This window comes from Labrus mixtus, chromosome 19 (genome assembly GCF_963584025.1).
Source record: "Labrus mixtus chromosome 19, fLabMix1.1, whole genome shotgun sequence".
NCBI classification, from domain to species: domain Eukaryota; kingdom Metazoa; phylum Chordata; class Actinopteri; order Labriformes; family Labridae; genus Labrus; species Labrus mixtus.
The window spans coordinates 23,588,371-23,612,777 of NC_083630.1; the positions used below are offsets into that span (position 1 = coordinate 23,588,371).

Genomic DNA, 24,407 nt, shown 5'->3' on the forward strand with positions numbered 1-24,407 from the left:
TACCAAGAGACTAGAGGAAAAACAAACGTGTAGGGATGGAAAACATGAGGCATGTGTTTATTAAAGGGAGGGGGGGGGGAACTACCAAAAGCTGTGAAATGTCAGTGTTTGAAAAAAAATCAAGTCACTACGGTGGCCCATAAGGATCTGTTAGTGTTTCTCTCTGGAGTCTGCTCTGACGAGAAGGCATGCTTTGACTCTTTGACTGTTACCCCCATAACATCACTGTACTGTAATGCTTCTGCATGTCCACACTGCTCATGGTTTCACTGTGTTGGTGACTAAACAACAACAACAAAAAACAAAAAAAAATGGCAAAGAAAAGTGGAATCCTATCCTGTCATCATTTTTGAATTGTCATCACATCTCTCCCCCTGATCCAATCACAGCTGAGCTCCTAAACAGTGTTGCCAAATCCCCCAGGATGACGCTTCAGACACAAACCCCTAACCTGACATGTGGGGCTCGGCTCTTCCTTTTTTTTTTCCTCCTCCTCACAATTGCAATCCTCTGCTCAAACCCAAACATTACTGCACAGCTTCTTTAACCTCACGGTGAAATACTTCCCTTGCCCTCCTCAAGACCTCGCCGCCATGACTCACTATCTTGCACCATCAGTTTCAGTGGAATACTGTGTACCACATTTCCCCCCTCTCTGCTCTCACTCTTCAAAAACTCACAACCCTGATATCTAATGCTCTCCAGCCTTTGATGCATCTCTTCCTAATAATGGATATCCCCCCTTCAGCCCCATTCAGAAGCCTAACTTACCCCCCTTCCCAGATCTAACCAGAAGCCCCGCCCCCTGCCTGCTATCGCCCTCTCTAACCTTTGCAGTGTTCTGTTTCTTGGTCTCATTTTGTCTCACCTTTCACATAACAAAGTAAAAACAGAGCTTCTTAATATGTTTAGTGTCTCTTAGTTGTGTCTTAGTGATATTTAATGTGTGTGTAGTCATAGTGTGCTTCTGTGTGTTGTATGACTTGTAGTTTTTTTTTTTTTTAACATCGTCTCACCTTTTCATAATGTTTTAATTTGACCAGATTTCTTTTTTTTGACGACCAGTTTCTGTTTTGGCATCTCTGTTTGCAGGCTAACGGAAGTGCTAAAAGAGTGGGAGGGGATCATAAAACTACTTCCCCTACTATACCCATCTCTAAAATCCCTGCTTTTTATCCTAGCTCTACTAAAGGCAGCTCCCAGTGTGCACCGAACTCAGATGCTACTAATCCCATTAACCCTTCCTCCTCCTCCTCCACTTCCTCCTCCTCCTCCTCCTCCTTCTCTGTGACAAAGTCCTCCCCCCTGTCCTCTCACAGTCCTCGCTCCGGTTCCCTCCCCTCCTCCCACATCCCCTCCCTGTCTAACGGATCCCTCAAACTCCCCGCACCCTCACAGCACACAGGTAAAGCTCTCTCGTTCTCCTCGCAGACTCAGAATGGTCGAGTGCACTCCTCCTCCTCCTCCGCCTCTCCATTCTCCTCCTCCTCCTCTTCCTCCTCCTCCTCCCCCTCCCCTCTGTCGCCCACACCTTTGGGCCCGGGCGGAAAGAGCATCCGCACCATACACACCCCCAGCTTCACCAGCTACAGGTCCCACAACGGCAGCAGCAGCAGCGGCAAATCCTGCATCCCAACAGCCACAGCAGCCAAGGACGCTACCTAGCTCCAAAACGGCCGCCAGTATGGCTGAATTTTACCGCATTTAGCAGGTAGATCAGGTCATGTTTCCTACTGCAACGTTTTGCTTTGTTGTTGTTGTTTTTTTTTTCTGTGTTTTTTGTAAGTATTAAGTGATGCACTCCTCCGATTCATGTTTCGTTCTCACACCAATGCTTCGATCTCCTTTTAAGTTGCATTTCTCTCATTTTGAAAAAACTTGGATTCTGCTTCTTTCTTTGAAAGGTGTAACCAGATGATTCTGACAACATGTTTTATAATGGAACTTAAAACAAAAAACAGAAAAAGTTTAGTTTGACCACTTTGTAGTGAGAAGTGGAAGGCTCTCATGGGTGTTTGAAAATCTATTTTTCTTGCTGTAACTATGAATAGAGAATATAGACTTGACGTACAATCGCAGCATACCTTGTAAAAAGTCGGTTTTATTTTTGGAACCAGAGATTGAATTACCATAGTATATTTAATCTTCTATATTTCTTATGTTGCCAGACATTCAACACATCCCTTGGTAATGCCTTTTTTTTATGAATGTATACACAAAGTATACAGTATACTTTTAAAGTTTAACTCATTTTTAACTTGTTTTCTAAGAGTATTTTCTCATGTTTTTCCACCGTATGAACTGCCAATTTACTTTTACAGATGTGTAAAAAAACTGGTATCATGAGTAATACAACTGTTCTTTTTTTTTAGTGTGCCTATTTGCCAAAGTTTGTTGTACAATGACTCACTTCAGGCCTAACCCGGTCACAAGATTTAGGGGAATGAACAAGCACTCTGTCTCTCTCTCTCTCTCTCTCTCTCTCTCTGGGTGTCATGGCTGAAGTGTCGACCTGCAGCGGTGTGTTTGTGCTGCTCGTCTTCATTGGTTAACTTAACATGTGTTGTTGTCTAAATGTAAACAAAAGTGATGAATCAGTTCTACCACGTGTACATAGAAGCTTCTACTAAGAGAATAAGTAGTTTTTTTTAACATACCAAAGTTTATTTGTATGCATGCCTTTCAGATACTTTAGGAGAGTGTTGTAAAAGAAGAATTATGTTTGCACAGATAGATTTTGTAAATATCTGTTTTTTTGTTTCTCTCTCTCTCTCTCTCTCTCTCTCGTTTTTGTAAAGCTTTAAATCATACTATAAAGGAGCAGTGTGGTAAAGACAAACTGTGTTGGAGTAGTGGAAATAAAGACTTGCATGCTGTAATGCATCAACGATCAATGGTTTTATTTTCTTCTGGTTTCATGTGTGATTGACACGTGAGTGTGTGTGTGTGTGTGTGTGTGTGTGTGTGTGTGTGTGTGTGTGTGTTTGTGTGTGGGTGGGTGAGTGTGTGTGTGTGTGTGTGTGTGTGTGTGTGTGTGTGTGTGTGTGTGTTTGGGTATAAATACAAATATAGAGAAGCACAACACAACAGAGCAGTTCTCAATTTCACTTCACCTGTCTGCTCTCCACTGCTGCTCCACATAAACAGATCTTCATTCTTCATCTCTACAGCTGCAGGTAAGAATAAATAAAATATAAATAATTATTGACAAATCGTCACAAGTGAGGCTTATATTCAATCCTGCTTTTGATGATGTCATTACATCTTAAAGTGCAAAGATTCAATTCACAATGTTTAGCTTTTAAACTAGTTTAAAAAAAAAGTGAATTTGATTGAATGCCAAAGAATAAATCATCTCATTTAAATTAAGTTTCAAAACTTTTAACTGAGAAGTAAGAAAGTCCCGATGTGTTTATTATCTTCACAGTGATTCCTTTAGTGAATGCGTCATTGGTGCAGGTCTTTATTTAAAGCTCATAACAGCAAACACACTTTACATCATGTAATTCAAACAGAGGTGGTTAGTGTTCCGCTTCTCAAACTATCTGAAAAACATATTTTATCTCTTAGTGGTGCTCTGTGGAGTTTTGGTAGAGAAGTGTGAAAGTTGGAGAAGTGTACAGATTCTGTGATATATGTTCATAACTTACACAAACTGTCCTCAGAGGAAAGTTTGGTCCCTGGATCATAGTTCGAAGATTAAATGCTACGAGAGATGTTGGCTTTTTGCACAGAAGGGACAAACCAAATTTTACTTTATTGTGCAGAAAAATAATTATTGAAGCTGTGTTCTTGTCAGCTCTGGATTACGGTGATGTCATTTATAAAAAACGCTGCAGCTTCAACTGTGAAACCTCTGGACCCCGTCCATCACTCCGCCCTCAGGTTTATAACTGGTGGGAGATTCATCCCTCATCACTGTGACCTGAAGGTCGGTCGTCCTTCTCTTGAAGAGAAACAAACATTTTTTTAAATATATTGTCAAGGCTCTTATTGGAAAACTTCCACCTTACATCACAGACCTGTTGGAGTGGAATTCTAGTGGCTTGTTCTTAAAGTCCCTCAAGCTTTTTACTGAACTCGGTAAATCTGCATTTTTTTTTTGATGCCCCAAACCTGTGAAACTCTAAGGATCAGAGTTTAAGAATTTGATTTCTAGCCGCTTTATTTGGAATTGTAATTTTTTTAATTTATCTCAGCACTTTTTGTAATCGATTTGAATTGTCTGTTGTTGTTTTAGTTTGCTTGTAATCTCAACGTCATTGGAAAATGAGGGAAACCTCAGTGTATTTACAGTAATTCAGAAAATAGCATAGCATTGTTTCACTTCTCCAAATGTCACAACCACATCTAGGCTACATAGTGCACCTTTAAATTAGAGATCTAGCTGTTTTTGATCTCATGCAGCTTTTGTTGCCCTGAAGGAACACTTCCTGTTTCTAACAAATCTCATGTACACAAGGTGTTCATGTGACTGAGTAGATTTTAACATCACACATCAACTTCTCTAAGTTCCCAGTTTCAGTATGATAAAACAGTGTGTGACTGTGTGAATCACTGAGCTGTCCCTCGTAATAATTTTTTATTTTTATGTCAATGCTGCAACAGGCTGATCCTCTCCACGACCACGATGAACATCTCCGCTGGGGAAGCGTCAGACGGCTTCTTTAGGGGTCACTCCCACCAGGAGAACATTCTATTTTCCACATTTTACATCCTGATTTTCATCATCGCCGTGCCTGGGAATGCCCTGGCGCTGTGGGCCTTCTTCCACCAGAGCAGCTCGTCTCCGTCCAAAGTCTTCCTGCAGCACCTGTCTGTAGCGGACATCTCGTACGTTCTCATCTTACCCATGCGCATAGTTTACCATCTCATGGACAGCCACTGGCCTTTTGGACCTGTGGTCTGTCAACTGGCAGGCTTCCTCTTTTACCTGAACCTGTACTGCAGCATGTACTTGATGAGTTTCATCAGCCTGGACAGATTCGTCGCCGTGGTTCTCCCCTTAAAGTCACAGTCACTTAGGAAAGCTGTGTATGCAAAGGTAGTGGTCGGCGTCCTTTGGGTGACAATCATTGTGTCTATGAGTCCTTTACTTTTCTCTAAAAAGAATGTGACTAATAATAACTCAACTGGCATGTGCAGCCAACTGTACTTAGAGAGGACATCGCACACGGCTTTGGCCTCGACCATCGTGGCGTTCGTTCTTCCCCTCTCCACCATCGTGGTCTCTTACTTCCTGATTCTGCTGAAATTGAGGACGGTCAGACAACAGGTAGAACGGCCGGTGAAAGACAAAGCCGTGAAAATGATCATCCTCATCTTGGTGAACTTCCTGCTGGCCTTCGTGCCCTACCACGTGAGCAGGGTCATCTACATAGAAAACTGCAGTCAGGGCCGCGTGGCCGAGGCGAGCAGCTGCAAGGCCCTTGGGAAGATCAATCGGATCACATCCGCGCTCACCTGCGTCGGTGGCGTTCTGGATCCTGTGTTGTATTTCTTTCTGAACCGTGCGTACAGGGACAAACTGCTTCAGCTGTTCTGCAAGGACAAGGTGGATCAATAAGAGACATGTGAACAATAAATTATTTAAAAAAGAATGGTCTTGTTCTTTTTATATTACAGCTCAAAATATACCCGGGGTATCCCACAAGTGAATTCATGTCCCATGGAGAGATTTTCCAGAAAGACTAAGAAGGAGATAAGTCAGGTTGTAAGCTGTCATAATATGTTGAATGATGAATACAAAAATATTGCAGAAGCCCTTAAGGTTATTTAAAACAATGTTATTTCAAGAACCCAGTGAGCACCAGACTTGATTTCAACGTTGCAAATCAGGTCGAAGTGGCCAAGAAGACTACCTGTCAACCGGGATTAAGTGTCATCATGTGTATCCCCCCCCTCTGTGATCACTTTTAGGAACCTAAGGCTTCTTGAGGTGTAAAGACTTGACAGACTTTAAGTCTTGAGAACTGTGACAAAGCATTATGAGATTAGACTCTTGATAAAAGCTTCTGTTTTTCACCCTAACTTCAGAGGAAAATGGAAGAGGTTTGAATGTGGTGGTTTTGCAGCATTTTGTAATCAACCTCAATGGGGTAAGTTTAAAAAACTGCAGCCAGTGTGGTTGCACAAGGTTTAGGAGGGATAGGAGGACCTGTGAAGACAAAGTGGGCCCCTATAGGTTACTATCTGACTCAATGAATGGCAATCAAACTGGTTGTCAGAGATACTGTTGTGTTCAGAGAAGCACATGTTAATAATTGGATGGTGCCATTTGCTTTCTTGTGTGTTTTAGTCATTCACGATCTATAAATAAATGAAGAAGAATTTCATATTTTCTTTGGTATTTTTGCCTTATGCAGTGAGGATTGCTGGGTAATATGTTGTCCAATGTCAGGTTTCTATATGATCGTGTGATGTAGCGAGCACAGAGCGAGCACAGTGCACATATCCAAGCCTACAGAGCGATTTAAAATGACTTTTAAACACAAAAGAGGAAGTTAAAAACGACAGGAGAGAAAAGAAAATGCACTGGGGCCTGTCGTGACTACTTTACCCCACTGGGCCTTAGTATCTTCGTCTTCTTATTTTATAATTTCAACAAACTTATTTAAAAATATAGGCTACTTCCAGACACTTTCAAACCTGAAACCATCTAACAAATAAATAAAACAATAAACTTACGCAGTCCCTTTAATTTTTTACCCCATTAAACCTATTTTCCCATGATGTTATCTCACTCTTACTTGATCTATTATTTTCGGTGTACAGACATTTTATCAATGAACCGACCTATTGGTTATCGTTATTATTATTAATGTATAAAAATAAAAAATAAAATAAAAAATAAATAAAATAAAAATGATTAATGTATGTTTAAAAACCGTATCTGCTTGTAAAATCTAATTCAATTGTGTGTTTGTACCATAAATGTGTTGAAAAAATAAAGTAAGCTACCTTCTGACCGAACTGGCACCTCTGCCATACTTTCAATTAAAACAGAAAAATAAAAATAAAATCGACTTTTAGTTATTTTGACCGGTGCGAGTACCCGTACTCCGTCACCTTGTTGCCACGGCAGCCAGGAAGAAGCTGCGAAGGGAGCAGCGGGCCGTGAGTGCATTCTTGTTTGTTTAGCGCAGTTTGTCATGTTTTCGTGAAGACATGGCGCTTTAGACAATATTTTTAAGAAGTTAAATGATGTACGGAGGTTTTTTATCAGTCCTGTTGTTTCTACATTTATCAACGAGTGTGTTGAATCGATATTTCTAAACTGTTATGTTAGCTGTACCGTTATTTAGCATCCAGAGAAAGATAGCCTGAAACATGAAACATTAATGTTCCTCTTTGTGTAAAGCTTTGTATCTGTGAATATAAAATACAATGACTGATGTTAAACAGTTAGCTTTGTTTGATTTGTACTGAGCACATTAAGTCCTAAAAAGTAAAAAAAAAAAATTAAAAAAAAAGAAGTACCAACTTGTGCGCACATTTTTATTTTATTTATTTAACCAGACAAAAAAAAGTGTAAATTTAAATACAACTTAAAGCTTAAACTTAAAATACAAAATATAAAAGAGTAGATATAAGTCAAGTCAAGTCAAATTTATTTATAAAGCACATTTAAAAACAGCTACAGCTGACCAAAGTGCTGTACAATACATTAAAAAAGAAAAAACAACTTCAGATCACAACGTCCACAAGAGAGAAATATATATATGTATACATATATACAAATAAAAAGAAAGAATATATAAAGAAAGCAACAAAGGAACCTGAAAGAAATGGTCTATTGAGGACCAGAGGACTCAAATGCTAAAATATAAAAGTATGTCTTGAGACGGGACTTAAAAGAGTCAACAGAGGGTGCAGACCTGATTGATAAGTGGACAGTGATCAGACTAACAGATGTAAACAGAACTATGTGCAGTAAATGATAAATAAATATATATATACAGAGCTATGAGCAAGTAGGCTAAATACTAAATGATAAGTTATAAGGTGCATGGTGAATAATGGAACAACAGAACTAATATAAACAATATAACTGTAAAGGTACAAATGAGAAGTAACCAGAACTGTTTGAATACTGAAATAGAAAGGATAGAATAAAGTGATGTAGTGCATGAGATGAAGCAGAGGCAGTTAAGGTGCATGGTGAATGGAGGGAATTAAAAAAACAGCAAAGTTCACAGCTGAGAGTCTGCATTGAGTGAGAGGTGTTGGTGTCTGTTGTTAATAGTGATTTTAATCACTATTAAAATCATTAATAGTGACGAGTTCCTGCAATTTGAGTGTTTTTTGAAGACTGTTCCATGCGGAGGGAGCAGAGTACATGAAGGCCCTCTTCCCAAACTCAGTACGAGTTCTGGGGACTGCCGTAGATAGAAAGTCCAGAGAGCACAAACTGTATGATGGATTTGATTTAAAAGTGAGGTAGGTGCAGAGGTATGAAGGGAGTAGTCATTGCTTTATAAATGAAGGTGTACCAGTGAAGAAGCCTACGAGCTGACAGGGACAGCCAGCCTACTTTAGAGTACAGGGTGCAATGATGGGTGAGTGATTTACAGCCCGTAATGAATCTTAACGCACAATGATAAGTAGCATCCAGCATGTGCAGTGAGGTAGAGCAGGCAGTCATGTACAGTACATCACCATAATCTAATAATGGAATAAAAGTAGCAGCAATAAGCCTCCTTTTAGAAACAAAAGAAAAACAAGATTTATGTCTGAAATAAAAGCCCAATCTCACCTTTAGTTTCTTTGCCAGGTTCTCGATATGGGGTTTAAAAGACAAATTGTCATCAAGGATGATACCAAGGTGTTTAAAAGTGGAAACGGTCTCAATAAGAGTACCTTGAAATGTAAATAGAGTGGGCCGACAGTTAGTTTTGTCCCTGGATTTAGTGAACATAATGTCTCACTTGTTAGTATCTTGTGTTCACATTATTATACATTGTGCCCACAAGTTAGATCAGTTGTTCCCAAACTTGTCAGCTGATTATCCCCAAAATAAGGGGGGGTTTCTCCAAAAAGAGCAGCAGACACGAAAGTCAAAAAAAATAGCATTTTAAAAAAAACAAACCTGAATGCATTTATTTCCGACCTTAATGAATCGCGATTAACTAGTTACAGTTTTTTCTGATTGCTAAAACACAATTTTGCAAACTAGGCTGGTTTTATCAAAATACTTAACACAATTCACAAAACCACACACTCAAACTTCAAAATACCTCAAATATCCTGCAAAATGAAGCACTGCAACCAAAACTACATGTAGCATAATCAAAATCAAACTTTTGCACCAAATGGCACACACTTCATTCATATTACCAGATTTTTGTCTAACCAACTACACACTGTTGGTCATAATGAAAAGCACTCTCATCTTTAGTATGCTTTGCCATAATACTAAAATAGTTCGAATTGTAGAAAATTCTTCAGATTGTTCACATGCACAGAAATATTTACAGATACACACACACGCTGTTGAAACATTTATTTTTTTATTTTTCACCAAACAAGTCAGTGCAACGTATACCAGTACAGTAAAACAGCTCAAGTTGGGCTGCACTCTCTGTCCAGCCTCTCGCATTGTCAGCCCATGGTTGATGACATGATCAACTAAGGTCGCTCTGATTTCATTTGAAAGTTGTTTTCTTCTTTGGCCATGAACTCCTCTACCAGCTCTACCCCTACCTCTCACTCTTCCTCTACCATCTCTACCCCTACCTCTCACTCTTCCTCTACCAGCTCTACCCCTACCTCTCACTCTTCCTCTTCCTCTCATTCTCACCCTCCCTCTCCCTCTTCCTCTCTCTGCAACCTCTTCCATTGTTGTTGTAAAAAAAGAGGTGCTCACTTGTGGTCTTTTCATAGTGCTTACTTCCTGGTTGAAGTGATAACAATTAACTATTGAGGTGTTTGGCCAATTAGCTCATGTAGTGTCATTTTGAATGGCAGTGTTTTGAAATGGCAAACATGTGACTTTATGTCAGATTGTTGTGTCTTATGCAGAGAAACGTGTTCAGTGCATTTAAAAAGTGCCATTTTGAATTGCTAAATGTGTGTAAAGCAGAAAATATGCTTAGACTTTTGGAGACTTGAGAAGAGGTTTTGCTCTCTCTGTGTGTCAGTTTAAATAATTGTGCTATGCATGTCATTTTAGTGTGTTAGCAAATGGAAAAAACTGTAACGCAGCCCTAGTTTGAACTATTCTTCACTTTTCTGTCTGTCTGAACAAAGGAGAAGCGATGGGCATCCGAAAGGGCTGAGCACATTATTGCAGCTTAGGCTGTCGCTATGGGCACCGCATCCTCATTGGTCAGCCCGGGAGAGGTGATTGAGGACGGATATGGGGGTGAAGGTGGGGAGGCCTGTGAGATCCCGGTGGAGGTGAAGCCCAAAGCCAGACTCCTGCGCAGCTCCTTTCGCAGGGCGCCCCGGGTGATCGGGGCCAGTTTCAAATCGACAGGCTCCGTGGATCTAGAGTACGCGGCCGAGTATGAAAGACTCCGTAAAGAGTATGAAATCTTCCGCGTCAGTAAAAACAACGAGATCTCATCGATGCAAAAGAAGGAGGCCAAGCTGGACGAAGAGAACAAGAGGCTTAGAGCTGAGCTACAGGTAACGATTCAACTGGAGTTCATCATCTTATCACAACACACGCTTATTGAGTTCATCATTTAAGGTCTGTGTTCACAGTCCTCATGATGGTCTTCACTCTTAACAGGCTCTGCAAAAGACCTACCAGAAGATCCTCAGAGAAAAAGAGAGTGCTCTCGAGGCAAAGTACCAGGCTATGGAGAGGGCCGCCACTTTTGAACATGACCGGGACAAAGTAAAACGACAGTTTAAGGTGAATCACACAACACGTGTTACTCTGTAGCATTCTGTTAATTAATCATAAATGCAGTCCTCATCGTCTGGATATATATCCTCTAGATTTTTCGGGAGACGAAGGAAAAGGAGATCCAGGATCTCCTGCGGGCCAAGAGGGACTTGGAGGCCAAATTGCAGCAGTTGCAGGCACAGGGTATCCAGGTCTACGACCCAAATGATTCAGACTCAGATGACAACCAAACCACTGTTACTGGTAAGACGCAGATATCTTCAATATGGGATGTTCCATCCACCCATTGTTTAAAACATGTACTCATCTGTTCACTTGATGTCTGTAGCTGCAGGAACACAGTGCGAGTACTGGTCTGGTGGTGTACTGGGAAGTGAGCCCTCTATGGGTAGCATGATGCAGTTGCAGCAGACCTTTCGGGGCCCGGAGTTTGCACACAGTTTGATCGATGTGGAAGGACCCTTTGCGAATGTGAGCAGAGGTAAATAAAACATCAAGATATACTTTAAAAAAAGGATCTATTTGTGTTTTTTAAAGGAATAGTTTTTGCAGTTCACTTATCCCTGCGTTTGTGTCAGATGACTGGGATGCTGCAGTGGCCAGTCTGCTTCAGGTCTCCCCTCATGTGCCCCAGGCCCTGTGGAGTAACACAGTCCGCTGCTACATGATCTTTACCCAGGAGACCAAAGCTGAGCTGGATATCTTTACAAAGGTTGGTAAGATGGGCACGCTGAGTTTTTATGTGGTGGTTCACTTTATAACAAACACCTGAACAGTCGAGACAGGTTCTGAGTTTCTGTTTGCAGAAAATACTGTGTGCTTAATTTTCTACCTTTGTCTTTAAAAACGGAACACCGGAAACTTCCTGAATTCTTAAAACGATGTCTATATTACAGAAACACTCTCCTGCTTTACGGAGATTGTGCGAGGGTCTCGGCCATTTCTATCTGAATGTGTGCTTCCCTGAGGACAACGCCGCCTTGTACACCGTGGAGCGCAGGCAGGAGATTGAAAGAAGCTCCGTGTGCGTGCTTCTCCTCAAATCTACTGTCACCAGGTACAGTAACTCCTTTATGCCCAAGTCGTTCAGACTGTTAATTAAAAAATGTGTAGAAATAAAATGTCTTCTCCTGATGTTCATGCGTGTGCACAGCTCTGTGGTAGAAGACTGTGAGGAGGCTTTTGTGAAGAATCCAGATGGGCATCCGCTGGTGCTCTACCTCAGGACTGAAGACGGGCAAAGTTTGACCGGACCCACCAGGCAACTTCTAGAAAGGGTCAATGCTGCAGACAAGGCGGCTAAGGTCAAGGTTTGCATGATCCGTCTTTTAAAACAAAACAAAGTCAGCGAAGCGGGAGCTTTTCATCCAGTGTTTTCAAGATGATATTTCAGTGATTTTTTTTTAAAGCCGTCCTTTCACCCAGGTAGTGGATCATAGCGGCTCTGCAGAGGACGGGGCTGCCCTGATTTATGCTCAGCTAGAGAAAGTCATCAAACAGGTTCAGACCTCAGTCTCTCAGCAGCATCATGTTTATTCATCATTCATAGCCAACAGTGTTTAAAGTTCCACTTCTGCTATCCACCATGTAGGAGCTGCTGGGTCTTGAAGGAGCAGAGGTAGACTCTAAGGACTCGGGGATAGAAGAAGGCCGCGAGGAGGACTCGGGAGACGTGCTGTGGGACCTGCACGATGAGCAGGAACAGATCGAGTCCTACCAGCAGGCCTGCAGCAGCACCACCTCACAGCTAGGCTTCCAGAAGGTAGCGATCATGTTCTCCTTTCTCTACCTCGTTTTTCTTACATGATCATATTTTACTTGTTTCTTTTTCACATGTGTTGTCCTTCATGTAATCCTCAGTATATAGATCGTCTGAATGACATGATAGCTGCTCCCCCTCCCACCCCACCTCTGCTGGTGTCTGGTGGTCCAGGCTCAGGAAAGTCTCTCCTGCTCTCCAAATGGTGAGTTATCTCCGACCTAGGGGACTCAGCTTAGCTCAAAGTGTAGGTGTTGGGATAGCAGGAAGTGTCCTCATGGATCAGGACTTTCTCTTTGGTTCGCTTGCTTTGCTAAGTATACTCTTATCTTGTTCAGGATTGAGCAGCAGCAGAAGCAGTCCCCCAACACTTTGTTCCTCTATCATTTTGTCGGTCGGCCACTTTCAACCAGCGCAGAGCCGGTTCTCATCATCAAACGCCTCACAGTCAAAGTAAGGGCTCTCTCTGATTGGCTCTTCTTCTGCAGATGCTCCGTCTGACACTTTTGTAAAGGTTTTTTCTTTTTTTTTTTTTTTTTTTTTTTACTGTTTGTTGTTTCACAGCTGCTGCAGCACTTCTGGTCCATTTCTGGCCTGTCCATGGAGCCCAGTAAGATCTTGGAGGAGTTTCCCCGCTGGCTTGAAAGACTATCAGCACGCCATCAAGGAAACATCATCATCATCATTGACTCTATTGACCAAATACAGGTGCTTCTCCTTTCTGATTGAACCTAAATAAGATCTATCCTACCCCTTGTATTGTTTCAGAACAGTTTCTGTAACTCTGCATGTTTTTCTCCTTTTCTTTAGCAAGCAGAAAGACACATGAAGTGGCTGATTGACCCTCTCCCTGTCAACGTCAGAGTGGTGGTGTCTGTCAATGTAGAGACGTGCCCTCAGGCTTGGAGGTGAGAACACCCTGCACGACTTACATACCCTGGTCTATTTACTGAATGTGTGTTGTTCTGTTGGTTCTCAAGGCTGTCTTTTCCGCATGAAGTTATACACATTTCTATACTTACTTCTTGCATATTGCCGTTTATAGCACAGTGATGATGTTTGTTTAGGTTGTGGCCCACACTCCACTTAGACCCCCTGAGCCCCAGAGAGGTCAGGAGCGTTGTTAATGCCGAGTGCCAGAGCATGGAGCTGAAACTAACGAAGGACCAGGTCAGTAAAAATCCATTCATCCACCTTTTAAAAAAAAAAAAACACTCAGAAGACACCTGAAAGTGGCTGGAGTTATTGGAATTCAAAATGTTAATTTGATGTCGTGTCTTTGTTCCAGGAGAAGAAGCTGGAAAGGCACTGTCGCTCTGCATCGACCTGCAATGCTTTGTACGTCACGCTTCTGGCGAGGATGATCATCAGGTACGCTACCTTTTGGTTGTAATGTAAAAGACATTCCAGATAAATGTTCCTCTTTTTCCGTTGAGTATGGTCTGATACAAGATGAGTTTTTATGTGTCTTTATTCCTCTTTTCACTACGTTTAAATGTTTGTATCTTCTAAACTAAATGTGATATTCATATGTCTGAATACCTGGCTACATGCACTCTTCTGTCCTGTGACTCTCCTCCAGTACATCCTGTTGGTCACTGGAGAAGAGCCTGGAGCAGTGTCTACAGTGTCAGGACACGATGTCACTGTACCGCCTGGCACTCAAGATGACGCTGACCTCCCTGAAAACAGACAGAGAGCAACACATCATGAGAGAGGTGACCTATGGTTACACCAAATAACAGTTATTCCTCCATGTTTAAAGGTAGAGTCAGTAGCTTTTTCCTACAAAATAAAATAGCCCTGCACTGGAGGAACTGCAGCTGTCACTCACTAAGACTAGCTACTGACTCCACCTTTAAAGATGTAGTTTTGTTATTTTTATTTGTTAAAATGTCATTGTGTCCTGCAAACATACTTTTAGCTTGTTCAAAATGTTACATGTTAAAATCAGCCTCTCAGGGACTAACGTAAACACTGTGTGATTTATTTGTCGACGTAACAAGAGGGATATTGTGCTTGCTTGTTTTCTCTCTGCTTAGATTCTGTGCCTTGTGTGCGCCAGTCATAATGGAGTTAGTGAATCAGAGGTGCAAGACCTTTTCCCTGAACTGGAGCTGCCTGCCCTGTCCTCTCTGCTCCACCGTCTGAACAGACTCTGCATTGTGACCCTTCGATGTGGGCTCATTAGATTTCAACACCTGCAGGTGATTTGATTTTGACCAGTGGAATATTAAAGGTCACATATGATGCCAAATAACCTTCACCATGTTTCTCTAAAACTAACATGTGTCTCTAGTCCGTCTATAAACCCCCCAATCATGAGAAAAGTCCATCCTCTCTGTCTTCTGCCTGCTCCACTTTTCAGAAAATGTGTGCTCAAACAGGCCGTTTGGAGATGTTCCCTTCATGACATCACAAAGGGCAGTATCCCCTCCCCCAGGTGGGTGTCACTCCCACAGCTACGTGTTTGTTCTGCCCTCTGAGTCTGCCTTCTCACCGTAAACAATAGGACATGGAGCGAGAAAGCACCGAGTACACCCAAGCCCTTCCAGAGAGAGGGCGTGGTCAGACACAGCTCATTTACATATTTAAAGGTACAGACACAGAAACAGCCTGTTCTGAGCAGGGCTGAAATAGAGGGGTTTATAGACATGATCAAATACAGGATCAGAGTGGATTTAGAACAAGAAACTTGACAAACTTCAATTATTTAAACTGGTTGAAGAGGAGGATAATATGTGACCTTTAAAGAGAACAATGTTGTTAAAAAAAAAAATCATGATATTCTTGAGACATCTGATAATCCTGTTTGTCTTTCAGGCTTGGGAATCTGTGAGGTCGGAGTTCTTGGGTGGAGGAAGCAGCTCTCCCGCCTACAGAGAGAAACTCGTACATTACTTCAGTCAACAACTCAGGTGCTTCAGAGCCGTCATGTTCAGCTCATAAATCACAACTCATCCTGCTGCACAGTAACAGCTCATATCATCATATTCTTGTTTGTGTTTAGTCAGGACCGTGTGACTTGGCGCGTTGCTGACGAGCTCCCCTGGCTGTTCCAACAGCAGGAGGATAGAACTAAACTACAGCTCAGCCTCCTGAACCTGTTTGTCTCCCAAAACCTCTACAAGAGGTACAAAACATGCAGACACACAAGCTGACTTTACAAAGCCACATATATTTAGTCTATCTTACAGGTCTATGTTTGTTTGTTCCAGGGGTCATTTCTCTGAGCTGCTAGCTTATTGGCAATATGTGGGCAAAGACAAAAGCTCCATGGCTGCTGAGTACTTTGACTCCCTGAAACACTACGAGAAGAGCTGTGAGAGCGAAGACAGCATGACCAAGCTAGCAAACCTGTACGAGACTTTGGGACGTTTCCTCAAAGACCTGGGCCTCCCCAGTCAGGTAAAACGTGGTTTAATGCTTTTAAATAACTAAAATGCACTTTTGTTTTCCCCAAACATGACTTTTGTGCCTCATTTGTTGCCATAGGTCTCCACATATGTGCTTATATTTTATACTAGCACAGTGCTAATCTGGTTCTGTGTGCCCCTATAGGCCGTTGCCCCTTTGCAAAGATCCCTTGAAATTAGGGAGACAGCCTTGGACCCCGACCATCCCAGCGTAGCTCGCTCCCTGCACCAGCTGGCCGCCGTATATGTCCAGTGGAAGAAGTATGGAAACGCAGAGCAGCTGTACAAGCAGGCCCTGGAGATCAGTGAGAACGCGTACGGCGCTGAGCATGCGAGTGTGGCACGAGAGCTGGAGTCGCTCGCCATGCTTTATCAGAAACAAAACAAGTAAATGCCTCTCTCTCTCTTTTGTGCTGACATGTTCCATGTTAACTTCTAATTCATGTTTATGTTTTTAGTTTATTGGTTGTTCCTGCCAACCGAGAAAACATTCCAGCTGTGTGGATGATCCTATAAATGTCAGTGACATCATGTCAAAGGTAGATTTAAAGACTCTCAGCTGATTTTTATTACCGTATCAGGTATGAACAAGCAGAGAAACTCAGGAAGACGTCGGTGAAGATCCGTCAAAAGACTGCACGCCAGAAAGGTCATATGGTGAGCATGTTGAATGAATGAATTAATGAAACCTTTATTGCCTCTAGGGGAATTTGCCTTGCACAGAGATCATAAAAAACACACATTTACAGGACAGCACATAAGAACACATTCACAGATTCCCTCTTACTCCCTTGCTTACTCATTCTCACCTCATGTTTTATTTTTTTGTTTCCTCTTGTCAGTACGGCTTCACTCTGCTGAGGCGCAGAGCCCTGCAGCTGGAGGAGCTGACCCTTGGAAAAGATTCTGCAGACTGTGCCAAGACGCTCAACGAGCTGGGCGTCCTGTACTACCTCCAAAACAACCTGGAGTGAGGGGGCACATGTTACAGCTGCATGCACACATAACAAAGTCATGGAGACACTCTCTGCATGATGAAAATAAATCTCTCTTTTAAATTAAACCATGCAAACTTTGACTCTTGAGTCTTGTCTCTGTCCTCACCAGTGCAGCTAAGATATTCCTGACACGCTCTCTGGAAATGCGTCAGCGAGTCCTCGGCCCGGATCACCCCGACTGCGCTCAGTCCCTCAACAACCTGGCTGCGCTGCACACAGAGCGGAGGGAGTACGAGACGGCCGAGGACATGTACGAGAGGGCGCTGGACATCCGCAAGAAGGCCCTGTCTCCAGATCACCCGTCTCTGGCTTACACGCTCAAACACCTGGCCATGCTGTACAAGCGCAGAGTGAGAACGAGAACGAGGAAATGTTCTGTTTTAGTCTTTCTGAACAGCAGATTTTTGTGTTTGTTGTTTGGCTGAGGATCTGATGTGAACGTGTGTGTGTGTGCTGAACAAACAGGGGAAGCTGGAAAAGGCGGTGCCGCTGTATGAGCTGTCTCTAGAAATCAGAGAAAAGAGTTTTGGGCCCAAACACCCGAGCGTGGCCACGGCGCTGGTCAACCTGGCTGTGATCTACTGCCAACTGGTGAGAATGTTTTTAATGCTTTCGCTCGATCTTTACTACATATGACTGAGTTTCATCTTCACTTCATGACTGTTATCATCATGTGTCATCGATTTGAAGTTAAGTGCAGATGTGTTTGTGTTTGGTAGAAGAATCACAGCGACGCCTTGCCTCTGTACGAGCGAGCGCTCAAAGTGTATGAGGATAGTCTGGGCCGCTCGCACCCGAGAGTCGGAGAAACCCTGAAGAACTTGGCCGTGCTCAGGTGAAGCAACCGGGGTAACTTTCTGCACATCATACCTTCAATCGTGGATTTATTACATTTTGAGATTTTTGTTCTTATTTTTGTTACTAGCTATGAAGAGGGCGACTTCGAGAAGGCGGCAGAGCTTTATAAACGTGCCATGGAGATAAAGGAGGCGGAGCCGTCGCTGGTGTGCGGGAACGCCCCCTCTCGCCACTCCTCCAGTGGGGACACATTCAGTCTGAGGGGACCTGCTCCCCCACCACACGCTCCAAGGTGACTCTGACTAGCCATGAAGTGAAACAAAAAGAAAACAGCATAACAACATCAGACCTGGTGCTGTTAGCAAAAAGGGAAACCATTGTGGTCATCAAACTGTGATTGTGGTCTCGATGGAGGTCGTCAGTTTTGGTCAAGTTAACTACCTGCAAGTTTAGTAATGAAGTCTGTCGTATCAGTCTGTGAAACGTGTACGTTTGCAAAAGTATGGAATCGTATTTCAACATATGCATAAGTGAGAGGAACTTTGTGAGTCCTCTTAATGGGCCTGGACCTCATGTTTACACCTCTGATATCTAGCTCCTCTACACATGCCTCAAAGTGGAAAGCATTAGATAACTCAGCGGCATTTATTTGCTGGCATCATGAAGATTTTGCATTTTTCTAACACATCAAACACATTGAATCTGTCCGCTGCACAGACAACATTACTCTATGCACTTTTAGACTTAGGGATACACGATAAGTAGGAAACCTGAGGTATTAGTTTTGTTATTTCAAGATTGACTTGAAAATATCATCACAAAAAATCTTGTTCAAAAAATCAAAAAAAGTGTTTTTAAAGATTTGAAGTATTAACTCCACAACTCAGTCTGATCATGCTGTTGTCTTTTTTGTTGCCAAATCCACATTTGATGTATTTAATGAAGGGTATTAACCAAGCGGCAACCTCTGGTGGTGAAAAATGAAGTTGAGGCTGAAGTGTAAAATCCTGCAGTTCCTGGAGTGTCCACTAGAGGCTGGCTACAGAAGCACAGGAAGTCACATACACACCCATTCTAAAAAGCCTGTTTTTACAGCAGATATTAACATGTTTACAGCCTGGTTCAAAAAACCAAATAGGTGTGATTAGCTCATGTCTCGATGGACACACACTGTACGGGGGGTGAATGTTTTGATGACTCATCAGTTTTGATTTGATGAAGGATAAGAGTTATTCACAATAAGGCGTGTAGCTGACCTGATTGACAGGTGGGCGCGGTGTAACGGTTTGTCAGGAGGTTTAAAACCCGCCTCAGCTCCAGCTCTCAGCCTGTCGTTAGGTTGACTGAAAGTTAGACTGAGACAGCATTTCCAGCATGGAGACCGCCATCGATGGGACTCCAGCGCCCCCTGCAGGAACAGACGGGTGATGACACTCAGGTCTCGTCCGATCATATTTACAGTCTGTAGCTTTAGAGAGCATCTGTCTCTAAAATTAAATGTGCATATTCTGGAAACTGATATAATTAAGTGCAATGACATACCAATTGTTGTTATTATGAAATATGTTTCTCCTGATTTAACTACGTAATCAAAGAAAGGAAAATGTATAATCTAAGTTTTGTCCAAAAACAAGCCTGGACCCTGACTCATCCCCTCTGAGGTCATGCTGTGTTTATGCAACACGTCTGTTTATTTATTAACCATGATGGTGCCACATGAGTGTCTTAGGTATGATATGACTTTTAATGATTTACATGAATCCAAAGAGGGCGCCATGTATCGTCTTTTACCAAAAACAGCACATACAATGTACCTGGAATGTTTTTATATGTTCATGTATTAATGTAAAATGTAAAAAAAATATGTACATGACAACACAAGAAATCACTTCAATATATCGAGAAGATTGTATTCCATCTAATAAATACTTTATTGAGACGTGGTGGTAAACATTGTTCATCTGTAGTTGCAGCGGGTTTTGACTTAAAGCTGAGTGAACGACAGCGAGGACTCACATCCACTGATCGAAGCCATAGAAAATACACGCAGTGAGTGATACATGATAATGCACTAACAGAGAGATTATTCTATGTTTTAAGACATTTGATTAGACTCCGAACCAAATCAAAGTCCGAACAAATTACCTGTTTTTTAGCATATTACACAGTCTCACTCTTCTGCATTTTTTTTTGTAGTGAAACGCCATTCGCAGCATTTTTCATGCATTTCCAGTTTTCAGCTGTTAGAAGATTTCCATAGTAGTTTGTTGGATGTTTCTAAGTATGCTTGTTATCAAAGAAAGAGAAAACAAAAAAGCAGGCAGCAGCTGCAGGCTACAACTTCCTCATCTGAGCCATCAACTCCTCCAGGCTTTGTTCAGTCTCCCCCACGGTGTCGCCGCTCGCTGCGCTCTGATTTAAAAAAAAAACAACAACAGAGAGAATTGTTTTCAAATTGTTTCTATTATAAATGAATCTACAAATCCATCTCCACAGCATCATGCATTTGTATTTATTCCTCGCAAGACTTCCAGCACAGCAGTTGTTTCATTTAAAGGAGCAGTATGTACCTCTGACCCCCTAGTGGTTAAAATGGGTACTGCAGTCAAAATTCTAAACATCATAGAGAGCTGTCCCCCCCTCCCCCCTCCTCTCTAGAGTCGATGCTCTCACAGGTCACCATGTGGTGGACTCTGAAGCTTCAGTGTTTATCCAGCTCTGCATGGGTCTGTAAACCTTTCTGTGTTCAGCGTGGATATTAAGCTGATGACTTTTAAACACTTTGGGATGTTGTGGGAAAAAGCTCAGCAATAATCTTCTAATCTGTGGTGTGTTGCAGAATACTAACCTCAGCTGGAATTGTGTAAGCGACAGTGATGCCCTCTGGGAGGTCTGGCACGGCGCCCGTTGCAGCCTGTAGCTCTGCGTCAGTCACCTCTGATACGACTTCAATACCTGCGCCCGCACAATGTCAAGTGTAAGTCACAACGTGCAGTACAATGAAACATCCAGACACACAGATACAGATCTGCTCACCCCACTCGTTGTCCTCGTGTACCACTTCCTCCTCTTCTTCTTCTACAACTTCAACTTTTGGCCGTTCTGCTTCTTTCTTCTGCAGAGAGACGATCAAACAGAGACGGTTAGCTGCTGTATTTGATTGGCTGTACGTTGGTAGTATTTGCTAACAGACTGTAAACGCTCGCCTTGTATTCCTCCTGTTGTCTCCGGCAGTAGCGGTCGTTGCATTGGGGGTTCGCTTTCATCGCCATGCTGGGAAAGAAGTCCTGCATGGCGTTGTAGCCCAGATAATAACTGACTGTGCCAAACTTTAACAAGTACCTGAAAGACAAAAAATCAATAAAACCTTTATTTATTCTTTGTAAGGACGTCGACTTTTAGGTCCTTTAGGTCTCCATCAGGCGCCGTATGAGGATATCTTACTTGAGGACATTTTGCACCAGGAGGCCCGCGACCACGCCCATTGTTGTCGGTAAGCTGGCCGCACACACACCGTCCTTTTTCAGGGTTTTTTCATCGATGTTAGCCGCCACCACTAGAGGAGGAGCACACTAAGACAAGGACACGATACGGTTATTACGATGCAATTTCTTTTGATTTAAACCACAGGATTAAGTGTGTGTGTGTGTGTGTGTGTGTGTGTGTGTGTGTGTGTGTGTGTGTGTGTGTGTGTGTGTGTGTGTGTGTGTGTGTGTGTACACATACGGCGAAACAAGCCGTCTCTCCAGGAATGATGAGCTGGATGTGTCCTGAAACAGCGTTCTCACTGACACCAGACTCCATCCAGGTCTGACCCAGTTCATTACAAGCCTGAGATAAAAATTAAAAAAAGGACAAAAGGGATTCACAAGGAGTCACAAAGAGAAGGTTTAGGGCGACGATTTCGTGATCGGGCCCTTTGTGTATATCAGCTCTGATTGTGCGACAGCGATGATGCACTTACCGTGTTAATCGCCATCCTGGCCTCAAAGTTGTCCACACAGCTCAGGAGTAAATCCACCGGCGTCCCTTCTTCTAGACCTCCATGACTGAGAGAAGACAGATTCATTTTATTTTAGAGAGAGAAAGAGAGGGGGGGAGAGAGAGAGGGGGACAGAGAAAAAGAGAGGGGGTGAGAGAAGGAGAGAAAATGAGAGCGAGAGAGAGAGAGAGAGAAAAAGAGGGGAGAGAGAGAGAGAACACACACCTGACTCGGTCCATGAAGTGTGTGAAGTTGTCCATGGTGGTGATGTTGTAGTTGTGAGTCTCAAATGAAACATCTGGGTTGATGTTTCTGGAGGAGAAACAGAGAAACATGTTAACAAAACAAAAGACAGAGTGTCTCTCTCTCTTTTTGGGGAGGGGGGATGAGGGTCTGTACCTGAGCGTGTGCTCTGCAGCTTCAACTTTACTGAGGCCCGCCTGGTGAGGCTGGAAGAACAGCCGGTTCATGTTGGCCAGCTCGACTTTATCGTAGTCGAAGAGGAGCAGCTGTGACGGTGAAAAGCAGGAAGTGAGAGACGGGAATAAACTGCGACACTCCAACAAAAGAGGGAAGAAGAGAGAAGCTTGTATTACCTTACCAATGCCACATCTAGTGAGCATTTCAGCGGTCACACTGCCAACTCCTCCAACGCCGACCACAGCCACTGTAAACGTCCGGATTCTCTGTCAACACAAATGAAGGCTGGTTATCCATCGGGCTAACGGCGGGCGAGCAGGCTGCAGATATTTGACCACCGATGTGAGAACACACAAAAGAGGACGGGTGCCGTGTCAACCTAACGTTTGTTTTTCTGAGCGCCAGCGTCTTTTCAATTGTCTCCAATCAGGAGAGACGGTCGCAGCAGAAAGCGTCCGCCCAGACAAAAAAAAAAGAGAAAGCGTCCTGCGTATTATTTCCAAGCGCTCCGCCCTTTTTTTGTGCGGTCGCTCCGAGCGCTTTCAAGTTGAAAAATTGATCACTGGTAGTTTTTTCCTCCTGTGGATGGAGTCTTGTACCCACATCCTCTTTGTTCATCTCAGATTTAAAATACACGTTAAAAAAGCAAACAGCGGAGGAGCAGTGCTGGTCATACAGCAGACGATGTCAACAGACGGTTGTCATGGAGACAGGAGGGATTTACACTTCATGCACAGCCAGCCCTCTCCCTCTCTCTCTCCCTCCCTCTCTCTCCCCCTCCCTCTCTCTCTCTCCCTCTATCTCTCTCTCTCTCTCCCTCCCTCTCTTTCTCTCCCTCTCTCTCTCCATATCTCCCTCTCCCCTCCCTCTCTCTCCTCCCTCTCTCTCCCTCTCTCTCGCTCTCCCTCTCTCCCTCCCTCTCTCTCTCTCTCCATCTCCCTCCCTCTCTCCCCTCCCTCTCTCTCTCCTCCCTCTCTCTCTCCTCCCTCTCTCTCTCTCTCTCTCTCTCCCTCCCTCTCTCCATCTCCCTCTCCCCTCCCTCTCTCTCTCCCTCCCTCTCTCTCTCTCTCCCTCCTCCCTCCCTCTCTCTCCCTCTCTCCCTCCCTCTCTCTCTCCTCCCTCTCTCTCTCTTTCTCTCTCTCTCAGTGGCTTATAGGTTTGTTTTGATGAAGGTTTACACTTCCTGTGTAAATAAATAACATCTCAAGTGCTTCTTTGCAAAATGATTACCTGGAGAATCATACCTCATAATCGTCCACGATGCCCATTCTCTTTAGAGCCATCAGTCGACTGCAATGAACACAAAGCTGAGATTAGAGAACCAGTATAATGTTTGGACCAGCAGCTGGGACCAGTATAATGTTTGGACCAGCAGCTGGGACCAGTGAGTCATGATGGTGAGGTGGAGTCTCTCGGAGCAGACATATACATATATATATATATGTATATATAACACAGAATATAAAGAGTCACCTGTACGGGTTGGAATCGACCACTTCAGAACTCATCTTGTCGATCTTGGGTCTGTGGAGTTCTTGGTTCTGAGCTTCCTGTTTCTGTTTACACTTAATCAGCTCGTTCTCTAACTCCCTCACGCGCAGCTTCAGCTCCTCCATCGTCGACATCGGATCGTAAAAGATGTCGACACACAAACTGAGCGAGAAATATAAAAGGTGGAAAAGATAGAAACCCGAAAAGATAACGGGATCCGCTTAGAGAGAAAGTACACGTCTTCAAATCAGCTGTCAGGATATGTGTCGCGGTAAATAACCTCCGTGGAGAAACAAGAACGACACCTCACAGGTTTCCACCTTTACCAGTATTTTATTTTATTTTAGTTTTATTTAAAAAAAAATTAAATGAAACAACGGGATTTATTCCTTTGTATTTTAGTTGATTAAAGGCGTTTTTTTTTTTACATACTATCATCATTTTTTTCAATCAAACTTTATTTGTATAGCACTTTTCATACAATGATGTGGCATAAAGTGCTTTACATAAAAATAAATAAAATAGCAACAATGTGACCCCTAACCCCCACCCATAATCCCACAATCCATAAACAGAAGGAGGTTAAATTTGTTAAAATTCTCGTTGAAAAATTACACGATAATAAAAATAAAAAATTAAAATAATAATAATAATAATACAAAAATAAATAAATAAAAATGGAAGAAAT

At 42.8% G+C, this 24,407-nt stretch overlaps 5 protein-coding genes across 17 annotated transcripts in view; 3 read left to right on the forward strand and 2 right to left on the reverse strand.

Moving 5' to 3' along the window:
- The window catches only part of si:ch211-285f17.1 (sickle tail protein homolog), a 120,205-nt gene extending 117,311 nt beyond the window's left edge, over positions 1 to 2,894 (forward strand). For all 12 annotated transcript variants that reach the window (XM_061065051.1, XM_061065055.1, XM_061065052.1 and 9 more), the window contains one exon: positions 1,093 to 2,894. In XM_061065051.1, the coding sequence (XP_060921034.1) occupies positions 1,093 to 1,665 (573 nt within the window). In that variant the 3' untranslated portion in view covers positions 1,666 to 2,894. The remainder of the gene's footprint in view (positions 1 to 1,092) is intronic.
- Positions 1 to 24,407, reverse strand: part of ackr4b (atypical chemokine receptor 4b) — a 393,880-nt gene that overhangs the window by 352,798 nt on the left and 16,675 nt on the right. The window lies entirely within an intron of this gene.
- On the forward strand, positions 2,939 to 6,048 carry si:dkey-96n2.3 (uracil nucleotide/cysteinyl leukotriene receptor). Its single transcript, XM_061065099.1, has 2 exons — positions 2,939 to 3,176; positions 4,609 to 6,048. Exon 2 carries the CDS (start codon positions 4,631 to 4,633, stop codon positions 5,564 to 5,566), a length of 936 nt encoding a protein of 311 aa, XP_060921082.1. The 5' UTR covers positions 2,939 to 3,176; positions 4,609 to 4,630; the 3' UTR covers positions 5,567 to 6,048.
- nphp3 (nephronophthisis 3) overlaps positions 7,102 to 24,407 on the forward strand; it is a 39,450-nt gene continuing 22,144 nt past the window's right edge. The window contains exons 1-28 of the mRNA XM_061065101.1: positions 7,102 to 7,120; positions 10,252 to 10,629; positions 10,736 to 10,861; positions 10,948 to 11,098; positions 11,184 to 11,336; positions 11,434 to 11,567; positions 11,752 to 11,912; positions 12,009 to 12,165; positions 12,281 to 12,355; positions 12,447 to 12,617; positions 12,716 to 12,819; positions 12,953 to 13,067; positions 13,179 to 13,322; positions 13,425 to 13,522; positions 13,682 to 13,784; positions 13,903 to 13,985; positions 14,197 to 14,332; positions 14,657 to 14,821; positions 15,438 to 15,532; positions 15,625 to 15,747; positions 15,833 to 16,022; positions 16,176 to 16,417; positions 16,612 to 16,687; positions 16,873 to 17,000; positions 17,138 to 17,378; positions 17,494 to 17,619; positions 17,748 to 17,863; positions 17,954 to 18,118. Of these exons, the coding sequence (XP_060921084.1) occupies positions 10,306 to 10,629; positions 10,736 to 10,861; positions 10,948 to 11,098; positions 11,184 to 11,336; positions 11,434 to 11,567; positions 11,752 to 11,912; positions 12,009 to 12,165; positions 12,281 to 12,355; positions 12,447 to 12,617; positions 12,716 to 12,819; positions 12,953 to 13,067; positions 13,179 to 13,322; positions 13,425 to 13,522; positions 13,682 to 13,784; positions 13,903 to 13,985; positions 14,197 to 14,332; positions 14,657 to 14,821; positions 15,438 to 15,532; positions 15,625 to 15,747; positions 15,833 to 16,022; positions 16,176 to 16,417; positions 16,612 to 16,687; positions 16,873 to 17,000; positions 17,138 to 17,378; positions 17,494 to 17,619; positions 17,748 to 17,863; positions 17,954 to 18,118 (3,902 nt within the window). The 5' untranslated portion in view covers positions 7,102 to 7,120; positions 10,252 to 10,305. The remainder of the gene's footprint in view (positions 7,121 to 10,251; positions 10,630 to 10,735; positions 10,862 to 10,947; positions 11,099 to 11,183; positions 11,337 to 11,433; positions 11,568 to 11,751; positions 11,913 to 12,008; positions 12,166 to 12,280; positions 12,356 to 12,446; positions 12,618 to 12,715; positions 12,820 to 12,952; positions 13,068 to 13,178; positions 13,323 to 13,424; positions 13,523 to 13,681; positions 13,785 to 13,902; positions 13,986 to 14,196; positions 14,333 to 14,656; positions 14,822 to 15,437; positions 15,533 to 15,624; positions 15,748 to 15,832; positions 16,023 to 16,175; positions 16,418 to 16,611; positions 16,688 to 16,872; positions 17,001 to 17,137; positions 17,379 to 17,493; positions 17,620 to 17,747; positions 17,864 to 17,953; positions 18,119 to 24,407) is intronic.
- uba5 (ubiquitin-like modifier activating enzyme 5) lies at positions 19,734 to 23,997 on the reverse strand. The gene is made up of 12 exons (XM_061065090.1): positions 23,702 to 23,997; positions 23,473 to 23,518; positions 22,405 to 22,494; positions 22,208 to 22,317; positions 22,034 to 22,120; positions 21,791 to 21,875; positions 21,553 to 21,657; positions 21,271 to 21,398; positions 21,033 to 21,168; positions 20,863 to 20,941; positions 20,675 to 20,781; positions 19,734 to 20,238 (listed from the first exon to the last, which is right to left on the reverse strand). Exons 1-12 carry the CDS (start codon positions 23,851 to 23,853, stop codon positions 20,161 to 20,163), a joined length of 1,203 nt encoding a protein of 400 aa, XP_060921073.1. The 5' UTR covers positions 23,854 to 23,997; the 3' UTR covers positions 19,734 to 20,160.